General features: G+C 43.4%; 1 protein-coding gene across 1 annotated transcript in view; it reads left to right on the forward strand.

Moving 5' to 3' along the window:
- Positions 1–21714, forward strand: part of LOC135055857 (protein-glutamine gamma-glutamyltransferase 5-like) — a 174397-nt gene that overhangs the window by 100624 nt on the left and 52059 nt on the right. Inside the window, exons 5-10 of the mRNA XM_063960404.1 lie at positions 4213–4341; positions 4459–4636; positions 15524–15662; positions 19918–20021; positions 20135–20374; positions 20496–20786. Coding sequence (XP_063816474.1) covers positions 4213–4341; positions 4459–4636; positions 15524–15662; positions 19918–20021; positions 20135–20374; positions 20496–20786 — 1081 coding nt within the window. The remainder of the gene's footprint in view (positions 1–4212; positions 4342–4458; positions 4637–15523; positions 15663–19917; positions 20022–20134; positions 20375–20495; positions 20787–21714) is intronic.

A 21714-nucleotide genomic window follows, 5' to 3' on the forward strand; every position in this document is an offset into this window, starting at 1 on the left:
TATAGCTTTTCTCAGGTATTTTACATCTCAGTATCAGACTGCAGTAATGCAGTAAAAGCATATATCATTAAATAATTCAAACAGATTTTATATGTTTGCCCACTGTCCTAAATACTAGCAGAACCTGGAATGACAATCAAGAAAAAGTTACAATCATTTCACAGTTATTTTCATAATGTATCTTTTTTAGACGCCTATAGCACCTTTAATTTCTAACACTGTTACAATTATTCTCTGACCACAGTTTTATACTCTGAAGAGGGAGGAATATCTTAATTATTTTTGTTTTAACTATTAAATGTATTAGTCTCAAAAAGACCAACCTCTGAATCCACTAATAAACGGCTCTTAAAGAGACAGTTTCTTTTCTTTATTTACCACAAATGAAAACCATGAGTTTCAACCCTTACTCTTGTCTGGTATAAAATTGGATGTCTTTCTTAGTATCAAGCCCTAATGTTCTTCTAAGGGGGATATTGCTAACTTAATTTCTACAGAGTTCGCACCGCTGATCATACAGTGCCGGGTTGCATGTTTTTCAAAACAATTAAAGCTTATACGAATCATTCCTTCATTTTGAGTTTGATTTAATTGACTAATAAATTTACTCACTGCATTAGTTAATGACATATCCAAAAAAAGGAGAGAACTTCATCCTAGAGATCTTACACTCATTTTCTTTTTACACAGATATAGCAGCCTTCAGTATGTCACACTGCTGCAGTTACTCTCTGCGGTCACCATTTTATGCTCTAATACTAAAAAAGGGGAAGAAAATGCCTAATTAATTTTTACTCATACATTTGTTAGTCTCATACGTGCCAGCATTCTGATCTATTAAAAAACTCTAAAGGGCGAAATTCAATGCTTTCTTATCTAGTCTTTTATTTATAAACTGGGATAATCTCGAATCCCTTCTCTAAAGGACAGCTATTATATATTAGACATCTTAATTAGCTATCTGTAACAAATGGGGTTATCTCATAATTTTCGTTTAGACCATTTGGAACCAATGTGTCCAAAGAGATAATCCAGTAGGTTTCTCTCTTCGTTAATTTTTTATCTCTATCTCCTCCTCTGAGGTCTAACCTCACATTTTCAATCCCTTTAAACCTCAGAACACTTGGATCACTATTATGGAATTGTTTAAAATGTCGTGACACACTATGATTATTTACCCCATTTTTTATATTTCTTGTATGCTCTAAAATTCTAATTTTTAGTTCCCTTTTAGTTTTCCCTATATAGTAGTATCCACACGGACAGGACAACATATAGATAACGTATGTAGTATTACAATTAATATATGAAGTTATAGTTTGAATTTTTTTATTTTTATTTGCTGACTGAAATATTTTTGTTTTTTCTCCTAGGGCACAAACCTTGCAGTGCCCACACGTGTAAAATCCTTTTACATCCTGCAAAAGGATCTGTCTCCCTTCCTTTTTAGTTTGGACCTTTTCCAAACAACTCTTGGACACCTGTGATTTTATATTATTCGCTTTTTTATAAATTATATCTGGCCTCTCCGACAGATGCTCTGTTAATATAGGATCTAATTTAAGTACATGCCAGTTTTTTCTAATCAGACTCTCAATTTCTTTATTATTACTATTAAACTGTGTAATAAAGGGACAGAAAGTATTGGTGTCTATCTTAGTATCCTTTTTTTTATAATCCAGTAATTCAGTCCTATTTTTTTCTTTAGCTCTAATTTTGGAATTTTCTATTAGACCTTTAGGATACCCACGATCTGCAAACCTTTTTTCATAAACCTCTGACTGTTCTTCAAATTTATTCAAGTTTGTACAATTACGTCTGAGCCTAGTAAATTGTGAGAATGGGATATTTTCTTTTCCATCGAGGGAGATGGCAACTCGTGAACTCCAATAGCTATATATATATATAGCCTTCGGTCGGACGAAGTGCTTCTGCAGTCATTAAAAAGGAATAATAGCGCAAAACAGACTTTAGACCAGTGGTGGCCAACCCTGGTCCTCGAGAGCTACCAACAGTTCACGTTTTCCAGCTCACCTGGCAGGTGCACAGGTGTAGTCATTACTAACTGACACATTTTAAAAGATCCACAGTTGGAGCTAATTACATCACTTGTGATGCTGTGGGGAGACCTGGAAAACGTGAACTGCTGGTAGCTCTCAAGGACCAGGGTTGGCTACCACTGCTTTAGACTGTTAAATCTATTGTATTTATTATATAATATTCTGGTATAAAAATCAATTCAAATGATTAAAAAGCCATAATACAATTCAATATTGCTGAATATTGCTTGCCAGCATTGTGATCTAATTCAGTATAACTAAGGTATACGTAACTACCTAAGGAACGGCTTTTTAAACACATTATACGTCTGTGGAGACTGTTGATTAGATTAACAAGTGGCTACGGCTTATTTCACTAATAGTGCAATTATTGAATATTGGATATATGCACTAGAATTGGAAGGCACACAGGCAATTCAGTGCACAGTAAAACATCAAATTGTGATTGATATATTTATTATGATACAGTATCCAGTTTTATTGATACAGTTTATTTTATACTAAGTGTTACATTTTATGCTGGTTGTTCCAATTTGAATTGTGCTATGGCTTTTTAATCATTTGAATTAATTTTTATACCAGAATACTATATAATAAATACAATAGATTTAACAGTCTAAAGTCTGTTTTGCGCTATTTTTTCTTTTTATGGTCATTCATTTAGGGGTCTGCTAATACCCCTGTGCTGAGAGTAGCAAAATAACTTAACAACAGTGATTTGATTAAAGGGCACCTTAAATCCTTCTCACTTCTGCAGTCATTGGTGGTCATTCCGAGTTGTTCGCTCGTTATTTTTTTCCGCAACGGAGCGATTAGTCGCTAATGCGCATGTGCAATGTCCGCAGTGCGACTGCGCCAAGTAAATTTGCTATGCAGTTAGGTATTTTACTCATGGCATTACAAGGTTTTTTCTTCGTTCTGGTGATCGGAATGTGATTGACAGAAAGTGGGTGTTTCTGGGCGGAAACTGGCCGTTTTATGGGAGTGCTTGAAAAAACGCTACCGTTTCTGGGAAAAACGAGGGAGTGGCTGGAGAAACGGAGGAGTGTCTGGGCGAACGCTGGGTGTGTTTGTGACGTCAAACCAGGAACGACAAGCACTGAACTGATCGCACTGGAAGAGTAAGTCTCGAGCTACTCAGAAACTGCACAGACAAGTCTTTTTGCAATATTGCGAATCTTTCGTTCGCAATTTTGATAAGCTAAGATTCACTCCCAGTAGGCGGCGGCTTAGCGTGTGCAAAGCTGCTAAAAGCAGCTTGCGAGCGAACAACTCGGAATGAGGGCCATTGTTCGGTTACAGCATGTCTGCAGCCAGTAAAGGCACACTTTTGCAGTTATCCAGAGTCCTTTGGTGACTTGAACTCAGACGACTTTACATCCTTTTTATATTTGAATTTTGGGCTTGGGGCACCTATTTTCAAAAAAATTTCCTCTTGTGCCAAAATCTGGCTACGCCACTTGCTCAGAGTACTTTCTTGTTCTCTCTCCATCTTCTGCTTGTCTGTGCATTATTTACATGTTAGAAAATCAGTTCAGATCGCAATGTTTATAACTCAGAATTTCTGACCACGAATGCTGAGTCGCACCCGGGATTTGTACACAGATCCTTCCAGGGTGCAACTCGGTACAACCCCTTTCAGACGGGCGGCCCGACCCGGCTTCTTGCCAGGTTCGTGGCATCACTGCCGATGTGTCCGGAGGTGGCGCTTGGAGATGAGATGATTTCAAAGAACCATCCCTATGGTGTGAATGGGTCCCAGGTCGCATCAACACGGGTTACCCGTTCACACCGTACCACAAGCCGGGTTAAAACAGTGTTCAGTACTGCTCACTACCCAAGTTGAAATACTGGGTCACTCGACCCGTATTATTCAGCTGGCCCCTTTCAGACTGGACTGCAATCCAGGTTGCTGAGCAATCACGTGCAATAACCCAGGTTATTGCTGATGGTCTGAAAGGGGGATTAGTGATATAAAGTGCATCATACTCACATCTGTGTGGAATTAAGGTCATACATTTGACTTGTAGAGATGTTGTTTTTACACACTATAAATGGATATCAGATCTGGAATATAATCGTATTGCTTGAAATAAAATTTAATGAGAATAGTAAATTGAAAAGAATGTACATTTCTTCTTGCTACTTTTAGTTTGAAGACGGAGTGGGTGACATCTGCCTGAGAATTTTAGACATGAACCCAAACTTCTTGAATGATCCATCCAAGGATTGTTCTAAGAGAGGAGACCCTGTGTATGTCAGTAGAGTCATCTCTGCCATGGTGAGCCACACAACACAAACATGGAAGATAGATAAAAAATTTGAGAGTCACTAGTTGTTGGCCTATACACTGCATTTTAGTATTTATTTGAATGTTATCAATCTCTGACATATTCAGATCAATTCTAATGATGACCGCGGAGTGGTAGAATCTTGCTGGGATGAGTTCTTCAGAAATGGGGCCAACCCAAACACATGGAATGGAAGCATCACCATACTGCGACTTTGGCATCAGAGTGGGTGCAGGCCAGTTCGATATGGACAATGTTGGGTTTTAGCTGGAGTCATGTGTACAGGTAAATTACATGTGGTTATGATGTTTTTTAATCTCTACAAAACTGACTTTGCGCATTTATCATAGGAGTTGTGACCAGGTGCCGCTCCTACACTTCTTCAGGAAAGGGTTTGCATGATATACTGCTTTCTGGTGCACACTGCAATGCCTATGTATCACCACCTGTTAGCTCCATTGTGCATGCGGGATGGATCTGGCAGGTGTCAGGACCCCTACATGGGCACATACCCCAGTAGACTGCCACATGTGCACAAGCCTGGGTTCTAAGGACTGCATCAGCTGCAGCTCCAAGTGGCTAGGCAAGGCTGACGACAAGACAGGAGAGTGGCTTTCACTGGAAGCACACTCTGTTAATCGCTTTCTGGATTGGCAGTCCCAGAGGGAGAAAATACCACCCTCTGAGACTGCCTGTTCTGTGTGTGATTATCAGCGAGAGCTTCCCACGGAAAGTCACTGCCAGTGTAGCCATTGCACACAACGTCACAAAACTTTGACTCTACAGCAGAGGTTCTCAAACTCGGTCCTCGGGGGCCCACACAGTGCATGTTTTGTAGGTCTCCTCACAGAATCGCAAGTGAAATAATTAGCTCCACCTGTGGACCTTTTAAAATGTGTCAGTGAGTATTTAATACACCTGTGCACCTGCTGGGTTACCTGCAAAACATGCACTGTGTGGGCCCCCGAGGACCGAGTTTGAGAACCTCTGCTCTACAGTATATAAACAAACAGATTGTTCTCATTATAGGTACAATCTTTGACAAAGTAAAGGTTCTATTTTGACTACCTCTGGAACACCATTTAGGGTCATATTTACAAACCAGCAGGTTGTCATAGCCTTTGATCATAGGCAACTTTGACCAAGAGATTTGAAATGGCAACAGAAATGTTACAATTCATCTGCCTATTGTTAGGATCTTGCTTTTTAACCCCCTCGATGTGATGACCTCTTAGGTACCCATGAGAGCAACTCTTAACACAAAGAATAAACACGCAGCTGTTGGTTAAGAATCACTCTGTTTATTATAGGGATTACAGCTTACTATATAGATAAGACACATGGGTGTATACAATAGTGCAAGAACACAATTGGATAATGAAGGTAACATACGACACTACAGGCAGGATATCATACAGCGGAAGCATGAATAGCACGAGGGCACCACGAGCTCTATGTCCTTATAAGGGTTTCCGTACACGGACAGGGGTACGTGTCGAAACTAAGGCACAGTTAGTACATAGTTTCAGTGTGTGGTGTGGGAGTAGCTTCATAAGGTTATAACCTTATGTGGGAACATTGAGACGTCTTTGTCTCTGTAGCAATAAAAGTAAAACAAAGGACATGGACCCTTTAACCCTTCAACCCCCTCTTAGAATCATAAATTCATGTGATATGATTCTTACCAGGAGGTTTCCCTGAACGGTATTTGGCCAGATATTGTTTATAACCTGCAGGTGAGTTGTCATGTGGTGGGGCTATAGACTCATACATGAGATTATTCTCGATGGTCTTAGTTGTGAGCCGTCGGCAACATGGTAGGATGCAGAACACAATAACACATATAAGAATGAGAACAATCAATATAAAGATTCCCAATTGTACAAGTGCTTGTTTCCAGTTCTCGAACCAACCGAAGTATTGGCTCCAGGGGTTATCAATGCCTGAATTCTTTTTCAATTCTACAGATAAATCCTCTAGTTTTTTTATGGCCAGGGTGACCTTACCATTGGGGCCGGTGTTGTCAGGTATGTAAGTGCAACATCCCTCTATCTTTCCAATATAGACACAGGTGCACCCTTTTTCTGCCAATATCATATCAAGGGCCATACGATTTTGAAATGTCATTTGGGAAGGTGCTTCTAGTTGCTCGGCTATACCTTTAAGGGCATCTTTCGTGTCATTAACAAATCTCTGCTGATTATAGTAGATATAATTAATCCAGGCCAGATTTTTATTTACGGATATTATGGGGATGAGAGATTCAAAACCAGCAGCAACCTGATCTCTTGCCTTGAATTCACCAGGGACCCCTCGAGGGACTCCTACAGCATCAATATACACATGTGGGTCAAAACTACCTCCTGGGCTTTCCCTTTTCCTTCTCCTGGAGGCTAAAATGGGAGAAGGAGGCTGCTCCTCCTCTGGGAGAATGTGGAGGGGCATGATTACCTTAGCCAGGGCGCATTCTCCTTTCCATGGGGCATCTAATTTTGTTCTTAATTTCATATCTCCACAGATATAGTAGATATCACCTAGAGATTTGGTCTGATTGTTCAGGACAGTAGTCCTTCTAGATGCGCAGTAACCTTGAGGGAAGGTTTTTAAGTTCTTACCATGGGTATCGTTTGACACATAACTATATATCCAGGAAATTATACCTGCTATGGTATTACCTGGATTGGGATTTTTCGATAGTATGGGGTATTCCTTTTTCCACATTTCACACTCACTGTCGTTGGTCTTGGTGCCATTGTAGAGGCTGAAAAAACAACCCTCCTGGTATGGGGGTATATTCAGAGGCACTGTACCTAAGTGGGGTCTAGACTTGCCACAAACATAGCAGTTACTTTTATTATGTTTGATGGCACTGTATTTCATCCATTCTAACCAAAAATGTATGTCAGAAAACCCAGTCTCAATAGCTAGGGTGTCTTCGAAGGTGGGATTGTTTATGGCTATTATGTCGTTGAATGTGGTTATGTGAGGCCTCAGGGGATTACTTTGGGTACTAGCTTTAGGCTGATAATCTGAATTATTAAACATATCTTTTAAGAGAAATTGTCTTCGGGGTGACAAATATTCTCCATATTTCCCCAGAACATAGGTGTCAGCGTCAGTGGGTTGGGGATGCCGTATACTTATTATAAAGTGGCTATCACATTTACTTTTCCTATAAAGAGTGAGTCGAGAAAGCAATGATTCCCCGTTTTTATCACGTTTGAGAGTTGCCTCATGGGGCTGGTATCCCCAATTAATTCCTGAATTCCACCCCACCGCCCCCCAGGAGTCACACTCCTTTCCCCACTTAGGGCTGGTGACACAGATATAGGCCTGATTAGAGGAATATGGTGTCCCATATTGGTCACATTGCCAGGACCATCGCTTGGACTTACAGGGGACGATGGTACAATAGTCTATTATGTAGGTGGCTACCTCGGTATTAGAGGAATTATACCAAAAGGTATATGTGCCTGCTTCCTCAGTTATGGCCACCTCAGCCTCGCAGGGCAATGGAAGGATAAGAATTACAGTTAAAGTAGTACATTTCCACCATAGTTCAAAAATCGATGGCTCTTTCTTGTGGATCCCCTCTTTGTTCATGCTGGAGGTCAGGGCTGTCTGCCCCCGTTAGTACCTCTTCCTGCTGGAGGTCAGGGCTGTCCGCCCCCGTTAGTACCTCTCTTTGTTGTTGGGGGTCAGAGTTGTCTACTCCCGTTAGTACCCCTTCCGGTCTTCCTTCCCGGTCTGGTCTAGGTATGTTCTTTACTCGGGATGCATGTATCCAGGTAGGGCCTTCTTTGGTAAGGATCGCTGTTCTGGTAACTGCAACAACCTCTGTTTCGGGACCGTACGCAAAGTCTCCTGGTTCTTTGTTTCTGGGGAGAACCTTAACAACCACTCTGTCTCCCACCTGGAAGGGGTGAGTTGGTTCCTGTGGATTAGAGGGATTTTTCCGAACAACATTATGCTCAACTTCAGTCAGTTTGGTTATGAGAGACCTGACATATTCTTCCCTGATCTGATCGAGATCCCCCTCTTGCACTATCATGGGTTTCTTTGCCCAGGGCGTGGGAAAGGGTCTTCCCATGAGTATCTCAAAGGGGGAGTATCCCAAAGTCTTCTGTGGGGTCATCCTGATTTCTGCTAGAATGATAGGGAGGACTTGTTTCCATTTGTGAAAGGTACCCCCCGTGGCCTTCCTTAACTTGTCCTTAATAGTCCTATTCATCCTCTCTACGACCCCTGAACTTTGGGGGTGATACGGAATGTGAAACTTCCATTCTATCTGTAGGGCCTTTACCAAAGCCTGTGTGATCTTGGCCGTGAAAGCTGAACCTTTGTCACTATTTATTTGTAATGGGCAGCCCCACCTGGGTATAACTTCCTGTGTGAGTATTCTAGCAACAGTCTTGGCATCCTCCACCTTGGTAGGGAATGCTTCGGGCCACCTTGAAAACATGTCTACTATGACTAAAGCATACTCCTGTTTAGCCCCTTTGTTTGGGATATGAGTAAAATCAATTTGCAAATGAGTAAAAGGCGTGGTTGGATATGCCAGGTGTTGGTGAGCTGCCTTCATAGGATTGTTAGGGTTGTTTCTTAAGCATGTAATGCATCTGCTAACATACTGGTCAACTAGTAATCTAGCGTCTGTGATGTAGAAATCTTTGTCTAGTAATGTATGTGTTGTATGTTTGCTGTTGTGACCAATCCCATGATAGTGCGATATGAACAAAGGAGCGCTTGCTTGAGGTATACATGGTTTCCCCTCTTTGCAGATTAATCCTGTTTTAGGATTCTTCTGCATTATTGGAAACAACCAATCAGCTAAATCTTTGGGGGAGGCAGAAACTTGGAGTTCAGTAAGTAGATACTGATCATCTATCATGGGTGGGGTCATGACGGCCATGGCTTGGTGTATGGTGGGGAGCTGAGCTGCCTTGCGGGCGGAGCTATCTGCGAGGGCATTACCCCTGGAAATTTCATCAGCCCCGCCAGTGTGGGCCCTACAATGTAAGATTGCAATATCACTAGGCAGGAGTATCGCATGAAGTAAGTCAGTGATAAGTTTGGCATGTGATATGTTCTTACCGTCAGCTCCGATGAAACCCCGGCGGGACCAGATGACTCCATGGTCATGCACAACGCCGTAGGCGTATTTTGAGTCAGTGTAGATGGTAACAGGTTTATCCCGGTACAGAGTACATGCCCTGGTTAGGGCTATGAGCTCAGCAGCCTGGGCAGATTGGTAAGGTATGGGCTTTGCTTCAAGAATGTCATTGGGCAGGCGCACAACGGCATAACCTGCTTGGTATGTGGAGTCATTTGGTCTAGTACAAGAGCCGTCAACAAAGACGTGGTCAGAATCAGGTACCGGTATGGGGGACATGTCCAATCTGGGAGATGTCTCAGTCTCAATAGTCATGCAGCAGTCATGGTCATCGGGCAAGTCGTCTAGGGGACCTTTGAGACCAAGGAGAGCATTTAAAATAGGGGCAGGGCCTGAAGTTGCATTGGCATACTTAATAGCAAGGGATGGATTTCCCAACAATTGTACTTCGTAGCCACTGAGGCGTTGGGCAGACATATGTTGTGTGTGGAGGCCTTTAAGTAGGGTAACTACATTATGTGTGGTATGTAGTACAGTAAGGTGACCTAGGGTGAGAGTCATAGCCATCTCAGCCACCATTGCGCAGGCTGCCAGGGCTCGAAGACAAGCAGGCATTCCCTGGACTGACACGGGCATTATTTTAGAAAAAAATGCCACGGGGCGCAGCTTACCTCCATGTTCTTGAGTTAGTACCCCCGCCATGGTTTTACAGTTGTCCCTTGCAAAGAGGTGAAAAGGTAATACATAGTTGGGGAGGCCAAGTGCCGGACTTTTAATCAACAAACATTTCAAATTCTCGTATGCATCCAACATTTCTTGTGACCATTGTATGTCTCTGGGTTTGTCAGCTAGTGTGGCTTGTCTCAGAATATTGTCATAATAGGAACAATCAGATATCCACTGTCTGCAGTAGTTTATCATACCCAGAAAGGACAGCATTTCCTTCTGAGTGGCTGGGCGGACCAGACCCAGTACAGACTGAATGCGTTGTGGACTGACCTTCCTCTCTCCCTCTGTGAGGACAAAACCCAGATAATCAACTTGCTTTTTACACCATTGCATTTTAGTTTTTGACACTTTGTGTCCACATTTACAGAGCCATAGTAACAGTGATAAACCATCCTCTCGGCAGGCCTCCTCCGTTTGACTACAGAGAAGCAGGTCATCTGCATACTGTAGCAGGACAGAACCTTGGGGGGGGTGCCATGATTTTAAAGTGGCTTGGAGGACAATGGTGTAAACGACAGGAGCGTCTATGAACCCCTGGGGTAACCTACACCAAGTTAATTGCTGGCCCCCAAAAGAAAATGCGAACAGCAGTTGTGTCTGTGGGTCAACAGGTATGCTAAAAAAGGCATTTTTTAAGTCAATGACGGTGAAGTACACAGCGTCCGCAGGGATGGCTGAGAGGAGGGAGTTAGTGTCTGGGACTATGGGAGCAATGGGGACAATTAGCTGGTTAATTGCCCTCAAATCTTGTACAAATCTAGTTGATCCATCTGATTTAACAACAGGGTTGACAGGTGTACAGTAAGGAGAGACTACGGGTCTGAGTATGCCTTGCTGCAGGAATTGTTCTACCATGGGCTTAAGGCCATCCATTTTTTCTTTGGACAATGGGTACTGTTTCTGGTAAACGGGATGTACATCAGATTTCAGTGTGGCCTTGTAGGGGGTACAAGATATCAAGCCTGTGTCGAGGGGCCCATCTGCCCATACATGGGGGTCTATGGTGTCTAGTTCAGAGGTTTCAGTAATCACGGGGAAATGTGGTGAGATTATGTCCATACCCTTACCAGTAGGGGTAATGGTTATCTGTAGTTCAGTAAGGAGGTCTCTTCCCAACAGGTTAACTGGGCAGTCAGGTATGACAGTGAACGAGTGAGTCCCTATATATTGTCCACGTGGTGTGTCAATAGGGATAGGTACAGTGGAATAAGCTTTTGTGGGTATCCCATTGATTCCCATTGAAGGAGCGGACTTTCTTAAGGGTCCATGGTACTGGTCCCTACACAGGACACTGGTGGTGGCTCCACTGTCAATCAGGAATGGGACACTTGTTCCATTTATGCCTAGATTGACCATTGGGGGTTCCTTCCAGTGACCAGTGAGCTGCATGAAAGTCGGGACACTCTCCTCCGGGCCCCGTCAGCGGGGCTGTCCCTGCCAGTCAATTTGGAACCTTGGGGCGTCTCTGGGAGTATTGTTAGTGGGGACAGGTTCAGTCAATGGTTGTTTAGTTTTATTAAAGGGGTAAGGACAGTCCCTAGCCCAATGTCCATCTTTTCCACAATTAAAGCAGGATGTATGTCGTCTGCTTGGAGGTGCAGGGGGACCCCTATTATGTGGGATGTCCCGCTGGGGACGAGGGTTCCGGTGTTGCTTCCGGGGGTTCTGAAAACTGTGGGTTGGTACACTTTGGGTAATCTTTTTGATGTCAAAACAGCCTGCTGCTTCCTTTTCATATAAGTGTTTACTAAATACCTCAATGTTGTCTGAGGTCCAACTAGAAACACTTTGTTTTACAGTTAATGTCACGGACGGCAACAAGTTGTTTATAAATGTAGAAATGAGTAAGTTGTCGGTATTAACTAGGGTGAGACCTGCCTCCTCTGACCAACACTTTTTAAATCTCTTCCAGAATTCAGTCACATTCTCACTAGGTTTCTGTTTGCAAGCTACTGCTACTGGGAGAGACGAGCGGGTTTTAAACACTGCGTCCATATGTTCACTCAGTTCATCCCACATTTTCTTTATGCCGTCCTGTGTATTGAGGGGGTAATTAGTGGCAGTCTGATTAGCCGTTGCTATAGGGGCACTGATTGTGGGCACCTTACTCCAATCCCACCCGTTGTAATGATCTATGACCCCGTCTATGATGAGTCTCATGTCTTCCTGTGTGAAACTGCGCCCATTACAAGCCTTTTTTAAGTAAGCGATGCAGCCCTTGGGTGCTACCGTAGGTTTGGGACAGTTCTTAATAATTCTGTCTAAATCTTCAACCTCAATAGGTTTTTTTAATAGTTGATCACCCACTGTCATGAAAGGCATGTGTGTCTCCGTCCCCTGTGCACCGCCGTCCGCCCCTGAAATGAGTCTACCGGACCGGGTATGTCCAGGACTAGTGATTTCATTAGTGACAATTGTGGAGTCCGCTGACTGACGAGTGGTTGCAGAGGCGGAGCGAGGGGGTGAGAGTGAGATGGAGATGGATGATGACTGAGGTGGCGGGGGTGTAGGGGCAGATGGCGGGGCTGGAATAACTGCAGAGGACAGGGCTAAGATGTCCTCGTCTGTTAAAGATGGGTAAAGGCGGTTGTAGGGTGGGGGACAGATGTTGTTAGTTAACTTTTGAAATCTGTCTTTTTCTTTTGCATGAAGTTGGGACTGAGTGTTGGATCTGTTCTTAGTCCTGACCTTTCTTGGTTTATCCTGCCAATGAGGGGCTATGGTAAGCCACTGCTCTCCCCCCGCCCGCATATATGTCATATCCCATTGAGGATCGTGGTCATACCACGGCCAAGCTTCCTTGTCCTCAAGACATAAGCCCTTCACCATATCCATATAAAATGGCAAGTTTGACCCGTCTCTGGGAAAGGGATCGGGACTTTTCATGGCTTCTGTCCAGCCAGCTAGGTTGTCTAGCCAGGGATTAACAAGGTAGTAATTTGTAGGGGAGACACGAGCAACATATTCCTTGCAGGTCTCTCCCGGGAGGGGAGGGGGGTATTCAGTCTCTTTACTCTGGTCTGATCCCATATTACCAACAAGTAACTAACGTATTTTAAGGTGAAGCAACAACAATCCTATCACAAAAACATAGACTGTTCCGAACACACTGTCATATAATGCACGTACACTTACCACCCGCGCAATATATTTCTAAAAGAATTCACAAATAACAGGGAAGGGGAACAATAGTCTATGTATGCATTCAGCTGATCTGATCATAGATCATTGGTAACATGTGGGAGTGCATATTCCCTACACAAACTACCGGGAACAGAAAACAACAACAGTACAACAATATGTGACACCAAATGTACGTACACTTACCACCCGTACAATTAATGTCCCTGTGACTGTACACAATATCAGTTTGTCATGACAAAAAAATAGTAGGTGATCATATCGAGGAAGCACTATTACGGACCCCCGGTCCTCTATAGGTATCCTTGATACCTGTTCTTGGCGCCTAAAATTTAATAAGTATTGCTGAGTCCTCGACTCAGATATTACCATACGTGTCCCCAGAACACGCTACGGGTTCAGATCCAGTAGATGGTCGCAATCCCTTACTGGGCAAGACAGACAACAAAATTCTCTATCTTACCGGTCAGGGGACGATCGTCTGGATCCCGGCTCCGAGCCCCCAGATTGTTAGGATCTTGCTTTTTAACCCCCTCGATGTGATGACCTCTTAGGTACCCGTGAGAGCAACTCTTAACACAAAGAATAAACACGCAGCTGTTGGTTAAGAATCACTCTGTTTATTATAGGGATTACAGCTTACTATATAGATAAGACACATGGGTGTATACAATAGTGCAAGAACACAATTGGATAATGAAGGTAACATACGACACTACAGGCAGGATATCATACAGCGGAAGCATGAATAGCACGAGGGCACCACGAGCTCTATGTCCTTATAAGGGTTTCCGTACACGGACAGGGGTACGTGTCGAAACTAAGGCACAGTTAGTACATAGTTTCAGTGTGTGGTGTGGGAGTAGCTTCATAAGGTTATAACCTTATGTGGGAACATTGAGACGTCTTTGTCTCTGTAGCAATAAAAGTAAAACAAAGGACATGGACCCTTTAACCCTTCACCTATACAGGTGAATTACAACGAGAGGATAAATGCTGGAGGTGCAGGCAGATGCAGCGTGGCACAGAAATGGTTAACCAGACTTGACTGTGGAATACTGAAGTGTTTTGAGCGAGGCATAGCAGGATGTAATGTTTAGCAGACTATGGGCTCTACCTTTAAGACTGGAATGTGCAGCACCATACTTTAACACTGATGATAAACAGCAGATGAGTAGTTACACAGCTATGAGCCAGGGCTTGAATAAAGGACCAGAATGTTTCACAATCACTCTTGCAGGTAATGAATGTCCACAGAAGTGAGGGAAAACTAAGTACTTTATTGAAGCAGTGGTATGATAATGTATAGCAGAGGAATGACAGTAACAATCCAAAGTGAGCAGAGTGTAAATGGTTGTCCAGAATGAGACTTGCAGCAGAATAATGAAATAGTCGAACAATAATCCAGAGTTATAATTCACAGAACTCAGATTGCAGGATTTGCATAATAAATCAGAAATGCATGCAGGCATATATGAAGTCCACAGTAATATGTAAACACAAGTAATAAATGCTAAGAGAATCCACAAGGCATGGTGAAAGTCCATAATACTAAACTAAGGTAGTCTTGGAAACACAAACTGGCAAAAACAGGAATCGCTGGATAACATGAACCGGCATGAACAGGCTCTTGGACTAAGACACCAGGCAATGCAGAGCATTCAGGCAAGAAAATAATATAATATAACCAGCATGGAAGGACTCAGCTGGCTGGTTTATAACAGCCACACTAACCAATGAAAAAAGCCTGGCTGGGAGTATTAACTCTAATTACAAACCATGTGCACCTGCAGAGCTGCATGTGCACAGAGAACCTAAGGAACAGAAAACACAGAAAAGACAGTGACTGGTTGTTAAATGTCAGCTGACACCAGGTGCATACTGAATAGTTAGTCAGCTGATCCCAGGTGAATCTTGAACAGAGAGAATACATGCACCAACAGAATCATAACAATAAATACGTGCTAAACGAGGTTTGCTTAGCATTCTTCTCTCTTTTCGGTCTATTTGTCAAAGCGGCTGATGTTGAGTGACTGTGACAACCCGTGCCTTAGTAAATATACCCCTTAGAATTTATGAAAGCATGCAATTGATGGACCAGTGTCTTTTTTTGTAATTTTTTTTAAATGTGTCTCTAGTGTTTCTCCCCCTTCCCCCCTAGTTGAACATATTTCTCCTTGTTTATTCAGTGATGAGATTCCTGGGAATTCCTACTCGTGTAGTGACCAACTTTGAATCTGCGCATGATACAAACTTCAGTCTGACTATTGATGAGTACTATGATGATTCTGGGAAAAAGCTGGAGACGGCAGAAGCAGACAGTGTCTGGTGAGAGGAATGCGAGGCGAGGCTGTTTTGTATGTGTACCCTTATATGCAAACATGAGTAATGTGGAAATCATAACAACAAAGTCATCAATTACAAACCAATCCCATTAGGGTCACACACACTTTCAATCCTTTATGATGCTGCCTAGCATAAGTGCCAGGGCCCCTGCTGTGCACAGTACAACAGATGTAAAAATAAGTAATACTCACTTCCAAAGACTCTCAGGGCCTAATTCAGACCTGATCGTAGCAGCAAAATCTTCCTCTAATAGGCAAAACCATGTGCACTGCAGTTGGGGCAGATGTAATATGTGCAGAGAGAGTTAGATTTGGGTGGGTTATTTTGTTTCTGTGCAGGGTAAATACTGGCTGCTTTATTTTTACACTGCAATTTATATTTCAGTTAGAACACACCCCACCCAAATCTAACTCTCTCTGCACGTTATATCTGCCCCATCTGCAGTGCACGTGGTTTTGCCCATTAGAGATTTTTTTTGCTGCTGCGATGAGGTCTGAATTAGGCACTCAATTCAGATTGGTCCTCACATTCTCACAGAGGGAGTAAAACTGAATCTGTTGAATCTTTTGGCGTCCACAGTGGAATTAGCTGGGCAGCATGTCCATAGATACTGATAATTGACAGGTATAATAACCCATAAGGATTCAAGAATACTAAAATGCAATATATACAGTTTTAGATATTATCCAGGAAGTAGAGTACATTGTTCAGAGTTAAGCCGCATTCTAATCTATTCTCTTAAAAATAAAAGTACTGGCTACCAACTCCAATACAGATTGTGTAAGCTTCTACATTTTTACGATAGTGATGTCCTTATGGGATCTTAATTAGGCCAACAAACTAAGAATGCAGTCATTTCAGCCACTGTGACATCACTGGAAATACCCCTGTGCATGAATCCATAATGCATGTCTGCAATCCAGTCTACCCTAGTCTTCTGTGTTAGAGAAGCTCCTACCTTCTAACATGTCATCTGCTACAGGCAAGAGTATGGTGGTCATATCTCATTGATTAAGTGTCTTTACCTTCCATTTACGGAGCCTAGTCATTATTTGTTATGGGCCCGCCAGCAATTGCCACAGCTCTCACTACATTTTTCGGAGGCACCAATTATTATATAGATTAAAGTAATTTAGTACCCTCAGAAGACTGAATTTTCAGAAAGCAAGCATTTCCTTTTTTCATGACAAAGTAAATGTACCCATAATGGGAACACCACACAGAAACGGTTTGTGGTTCTCGCTAAGGTATTAGTCAACCTTTCCAAAACAGCAAAAAGTGGGATTCTTTTTATTTATTTTTTTACTAGTTTTAATTAAACATATTAAGGGTGCTGTTTCTCAATATACTGTGGTTGCAATTCTGGACACCCCCAGCAATCGTAAGTCCTATGCGACTATACAGGGCCCTCCTAACGTATAGGCACACTGGGCAGCTGTCCAGGCCCCCACAATTCTAGGGGCCTCTGAGCAGTGGTGGACTGGCCCGGGGGGCATCTGTCCCTCAGTCTGGTACTTCCAGAGCTTCTTGGAAGGCAAGTGCCTGACCACTTTGATTGTGAATTACACACAATGAAAGGTCAGGCAACATTCTCTGCCTGCCTCACTGCCTGCAGTCAGACAGTGAATGGCTGTCAGCATGCTGATGATTGGTGGATAGCTGAAGCCAGTGCCGTAACTAGACATTTTAGCGCTGTGTGCAAGAAACCGCATTGGCGCCCCCCCCCCCCCCACATCATATTTAAAATAGGGCCAGTGCGCGCCGTAGGCATGTGCCAAACATATAGGGGTGTGGCTTCATGGGGAAGAAGCGGGGCCACAAAATAATACCAATTCATAATATGCCACACAGTAGTGCCACTTACACATATTATGGCAGGCAGAGTCCCCCTTTTACACATTCCGGCAGGCATAGTCCCCCTTTTACACATTACGGCAGGCAGAGTCCCCCTTTTAACATTACGGCAGGATAGGTCCCCCTTTTACACATTGTGGCAGGAAGAGTCCCTCTTTTACAAATTACGGCAGGCAGATTCCCACTTTTACACATTACTCAGGATAGGTCCCCCTTTCACACATTATGGCAGGCAGAGTCCCCCTTATATGCAGTACAACAGGCAGAGTCCCCATTTTACACATTACGGCAGGCAGATTCCCCCTTACATACCCCCCCTGCCCTTAGAGTGTATTAGAATGTAGTGTAGTATAGTATAGTGTAGTGCAGTGTAGTGTACTGTAGTAAAGTGTACTGTAGTGAAGTGTAGTGTAATATAGTGTAGAGTGTAGTGTCTGTGTAGGCACTTACGTGAGGTTTACGTTCTTCCTGCACTGTTGCCGGCTCCTGTACAGAACTGACTCCTCTGCAGAGTCTGTACACTTCACAGACAGAGAGGGGGCGGGCCGCGGGATCACAGCAGCACAGGGGGGATATCCTGTCCAGCACTGCTGCTGACTTTACACAGCGATCAGCGGCTCCAGATGGTCGGTGCTTGGGGCTGCTGCGGGTGCCAGGCACAGGGGAGTGGGAGGATGGCCGTCAGCGGGAGGGATATGCAACCACTCAGGGTGTATGTAGAAGGTGCGCCTATAGGGCAAGTGCGCTATGGGCAATGCACCTTCTGCGCACACCTAGTTACGGCACTGTCATTAATATTCAGTTACAATATACTGCCATACCTGGGATTCAGACCTATAACCTGTTGAACTGTAACCAAACACCTTACTCATTGAGCTATTTGATCTTGCATAAATACCATGAACACTATATGAAGCTACTGGTACTTTGTAAAAAAAAAAATTCAGTATTGCAACTGAGCAGATCCATGTAGTGTGCAGCCACACATCCAATCTCTTGCAGTCACACAATAAATGGATCTGCTCAGCTGCAATGCTGATCATTTTTTCACAAAGTACAAGGTAAGCTACAAATAGTTAGAATTCTCTAGCTTAGAATTCTCTAGATTTCTATGTAAGGGCAGATAGCTCAATGAATAGATTGTTTGACTGCAATGCCTCAGGCAATGGGCTCAAATCCCGGGTATATCAGCATCTTCAAATGTACTGTAATAAAGGACAATGTGACTGAATAACAAAGAAATCTCAAGTTGAGTTCATGAATATTGTATAGGTATTAGTGAAAGAAGGGGTCAGGGTAGGAGACAGTGGTGGTCAGGAGATGCTGGGCTTCAAAAAGGGGGGAAGCTCAAAGTGAAAGTAATTAAAACAGATAATTGACAAGTGCCACTAACTGCGCCCCCTACCCTGCAGCGCTATGTGCGGTTCCCCCTCCGCACACACTTAGTTACGGCCCTGGCTGGAGCTATCCACCAATCAGAGGGCTGACAACTAATTCACTGTATGGAAGCATATGGAGAGATTATGCTGGATTGCAGTAGTGGTAAGTTATTTTTTTTTTTTTATTTACATGAATTAATGGATAGGGGCACCAGTGCATTGCTTTGCCCAGGGTCTACAATTCTGTTAAGATGGCCCTGCGACTATCTTCTGTGTTGTTGTATGCATCCTTTAGATTAGTCTTCTCCCTGTGCATGGGCCGAGAAAGAGCAGCCGTCATTACTATTCACAGCACTTACACCATGATGGGTACAGAAGATGCAAATTAAAATAGTGTGGTGGCAACTCTGGCTACACAACCACAACACGACCACAGGATGCTTCTCTTACATGCGAACACCCAGTTGCTGGCCAGTAATGCCCATTCAGCAGTCAGTGAGGAACCACCAAGGTGCATATGACTCATTGCTCATAGCTGCTATAACGTCCGTTCTTCGCACCCAATGTTTTCTCGTGGATAATTGGAGACCCCCTATATCAATTATTTAGCTATAGGGTTGTTATTTTTTTTTTACAAATCTGCACCTGAAAGCCTGAAACCAGTCTTCAGGTACAAATAATCAGAGGGTGCCGTGATTGGCTGGCTATCTGATAAGTCTGTTCTTAATACTAACAGCCATTATCGCCTGGTAGTTGAGTATCGCTGAGTTGACCTCAAATTTATTTTTTGTTACATATCCTCAAAAAAAGATTTTCTATTACTATAATAAGGCTTTTCAGGGCTATTTCATATATATGTCTCACAGTGGGCAAAAAGGGGTATTGCAGCTAACCAGTACCACATTATGCTTTGCCCACCAGCATGGGGTCAGCATTCAAGTGTCCTTTACATTTGTTGAAGCTTTGAGTCATATTTCATACAGTGATCTTACCACTCCTTATAGGAATTTTCATGTGTGGAATGAAAGCTGGATGGCAAGGAGAGACCTTCGTCCTGGGTACGATGGCTGGCAAGTTCTAGATGCCACCCCTCAGGAGCTTAGTGGAGGTATGTCTATATATTGTGAACACCCTACCTCATGACAACTCAGTCCATGTGTTATGTCTATATATTCTGGTGGTACATCTTTTTATTGATATCATAATACCGTTTTATTACAGGGACATATTGTTGTGGCCCAGCACCTGTGAAAGCGGTTAAAGAAGGGGATGTAGATGTGGACTATGACGTGGGGTTTGTGTATGCGGAGGTTAATGGTGATGTTGTTCATTGGGTTCTCCAAGAAGGTGGGGCTGAGAAAGGGGAAACAGACACTCTTTCTATTGGCAAAAACATCAGCACAAAGGCTGTTGGCAGCAATTCTAGAGAAGATATAACGGACCAGTACAAGTATGCAGAAGGTAATTAACACTCAGGGATATACACTAGATACATGCAATGTATTATCATTTTGTCTGGCCTTTAACATTTGTCATGTTTCTGCAATATGCCGTATAATATAATACAGACTCTAATTTGCAGGATCTGCCCAGGAGAGGGCCGTATTTGAAAAAGCTGTATCTAGAATGAAGATGAAGAAGCCTTTCAGAGACAGAGACTCTGTTGTGGCATTGGACTTTGATGTGTCCTTAAAGTTAGCAGAGTCCCCAATGATTGGGCAGACAATCTTTCTCATATACCGAATTAAAAACAGAAGCTTTGATGCCAAGAGGTTTTCCATAAGTGTCAGTGCGCAAGAGATGATGTATAACGGGAAGCCTTTGAGTCAGTTCTGGAGTGACAATGTTGTGATGGACTTGAGTGCAAACAGAGGTAAGGGAATATTATTTCACAGGAAAGCATTTATCTATATTTGATAATAGTTACTAAGAAGACATCTGAACTTTATTTCCCTCTTTATCTTTAATATGGCCTGCCATAGTGCTTGATCAGTCCTGTTAAGTTTAATTAAGAAGAAATCTGTGAAATAAACATTACATTCAATGGCATAGTTACCATAGGTGCAAGGAGTGCAGCTGCTATGGGGCCCAGACAGGCCCGGCGACAGGGGGGGTCAAAGGGGACACCCGTCTCGGGCCCCAAAGTTGTGAGGGGCCCCAAGGTTCCTGGCTAAGCATGCGGCTAAGGCAGTGCAGTGGCTACATAGATATATTTAATTATATAATTTGCAAAGTTTAGCAAGATGCTAAACTTTGTACATGCGGCCTCCTGCAGTAACCCCCCCCCCCCCCCCCACTGCCCTAAGGCCCAGGTCACCTGTCCGGATATCCCTGCGTCCTCCCCGCCCTGTCTCTGCTATGGCGGTGTCGGTCCGGGTCTCCACATTAGAGAAGCAGCCGGACGGGACTGCAACTTCAGACTGTCAGGCTGGCCCGGCGCACCGACTGCAGAAGAAAATCTGTCGCTTCAGCTGCTGCCGAAGAGCCGGGCAGCCCAGCAGCACGCACCGACCACACTGACAGTGCGAGTCAGAGCTCCACATAGCAGCCGCCTGATGCCTTACTCTGTCCAACTCAGCTCCCTATGTGCCTGGATGGAACCCTCACACCAGTTCTGTCATGTTTAAGTATATAAATATGTGTGGTATGTATATAAATATATATTTAGGAGACAAAGCACAGCTTACACTTTTGAAAGTCAATGGAGTGTCATCTATTTTCTCCAGTGTGGGGAAGGGGAAACATATATATATTATAAAAATCCTGACAAAAATGCTTCCCTGGCATTGAAACATTGGTAG

This window comes from Pseudophryne corroboree, chromosome 3 (assembly GCF_028390025.1).
Source record: "Pseudophryne corroboree isolate aPseCor3 chromosome 3, aPseCor3.hap2, whole genome shotgun sequence".
Classification (NCBI taxonomy): domain Eukaryota; kingdom Metazoa; phylum Chordata; class Amphibia; order Anura; family Myobatrachidae; genus Pseudophryne; species Pseudophryne corroboree.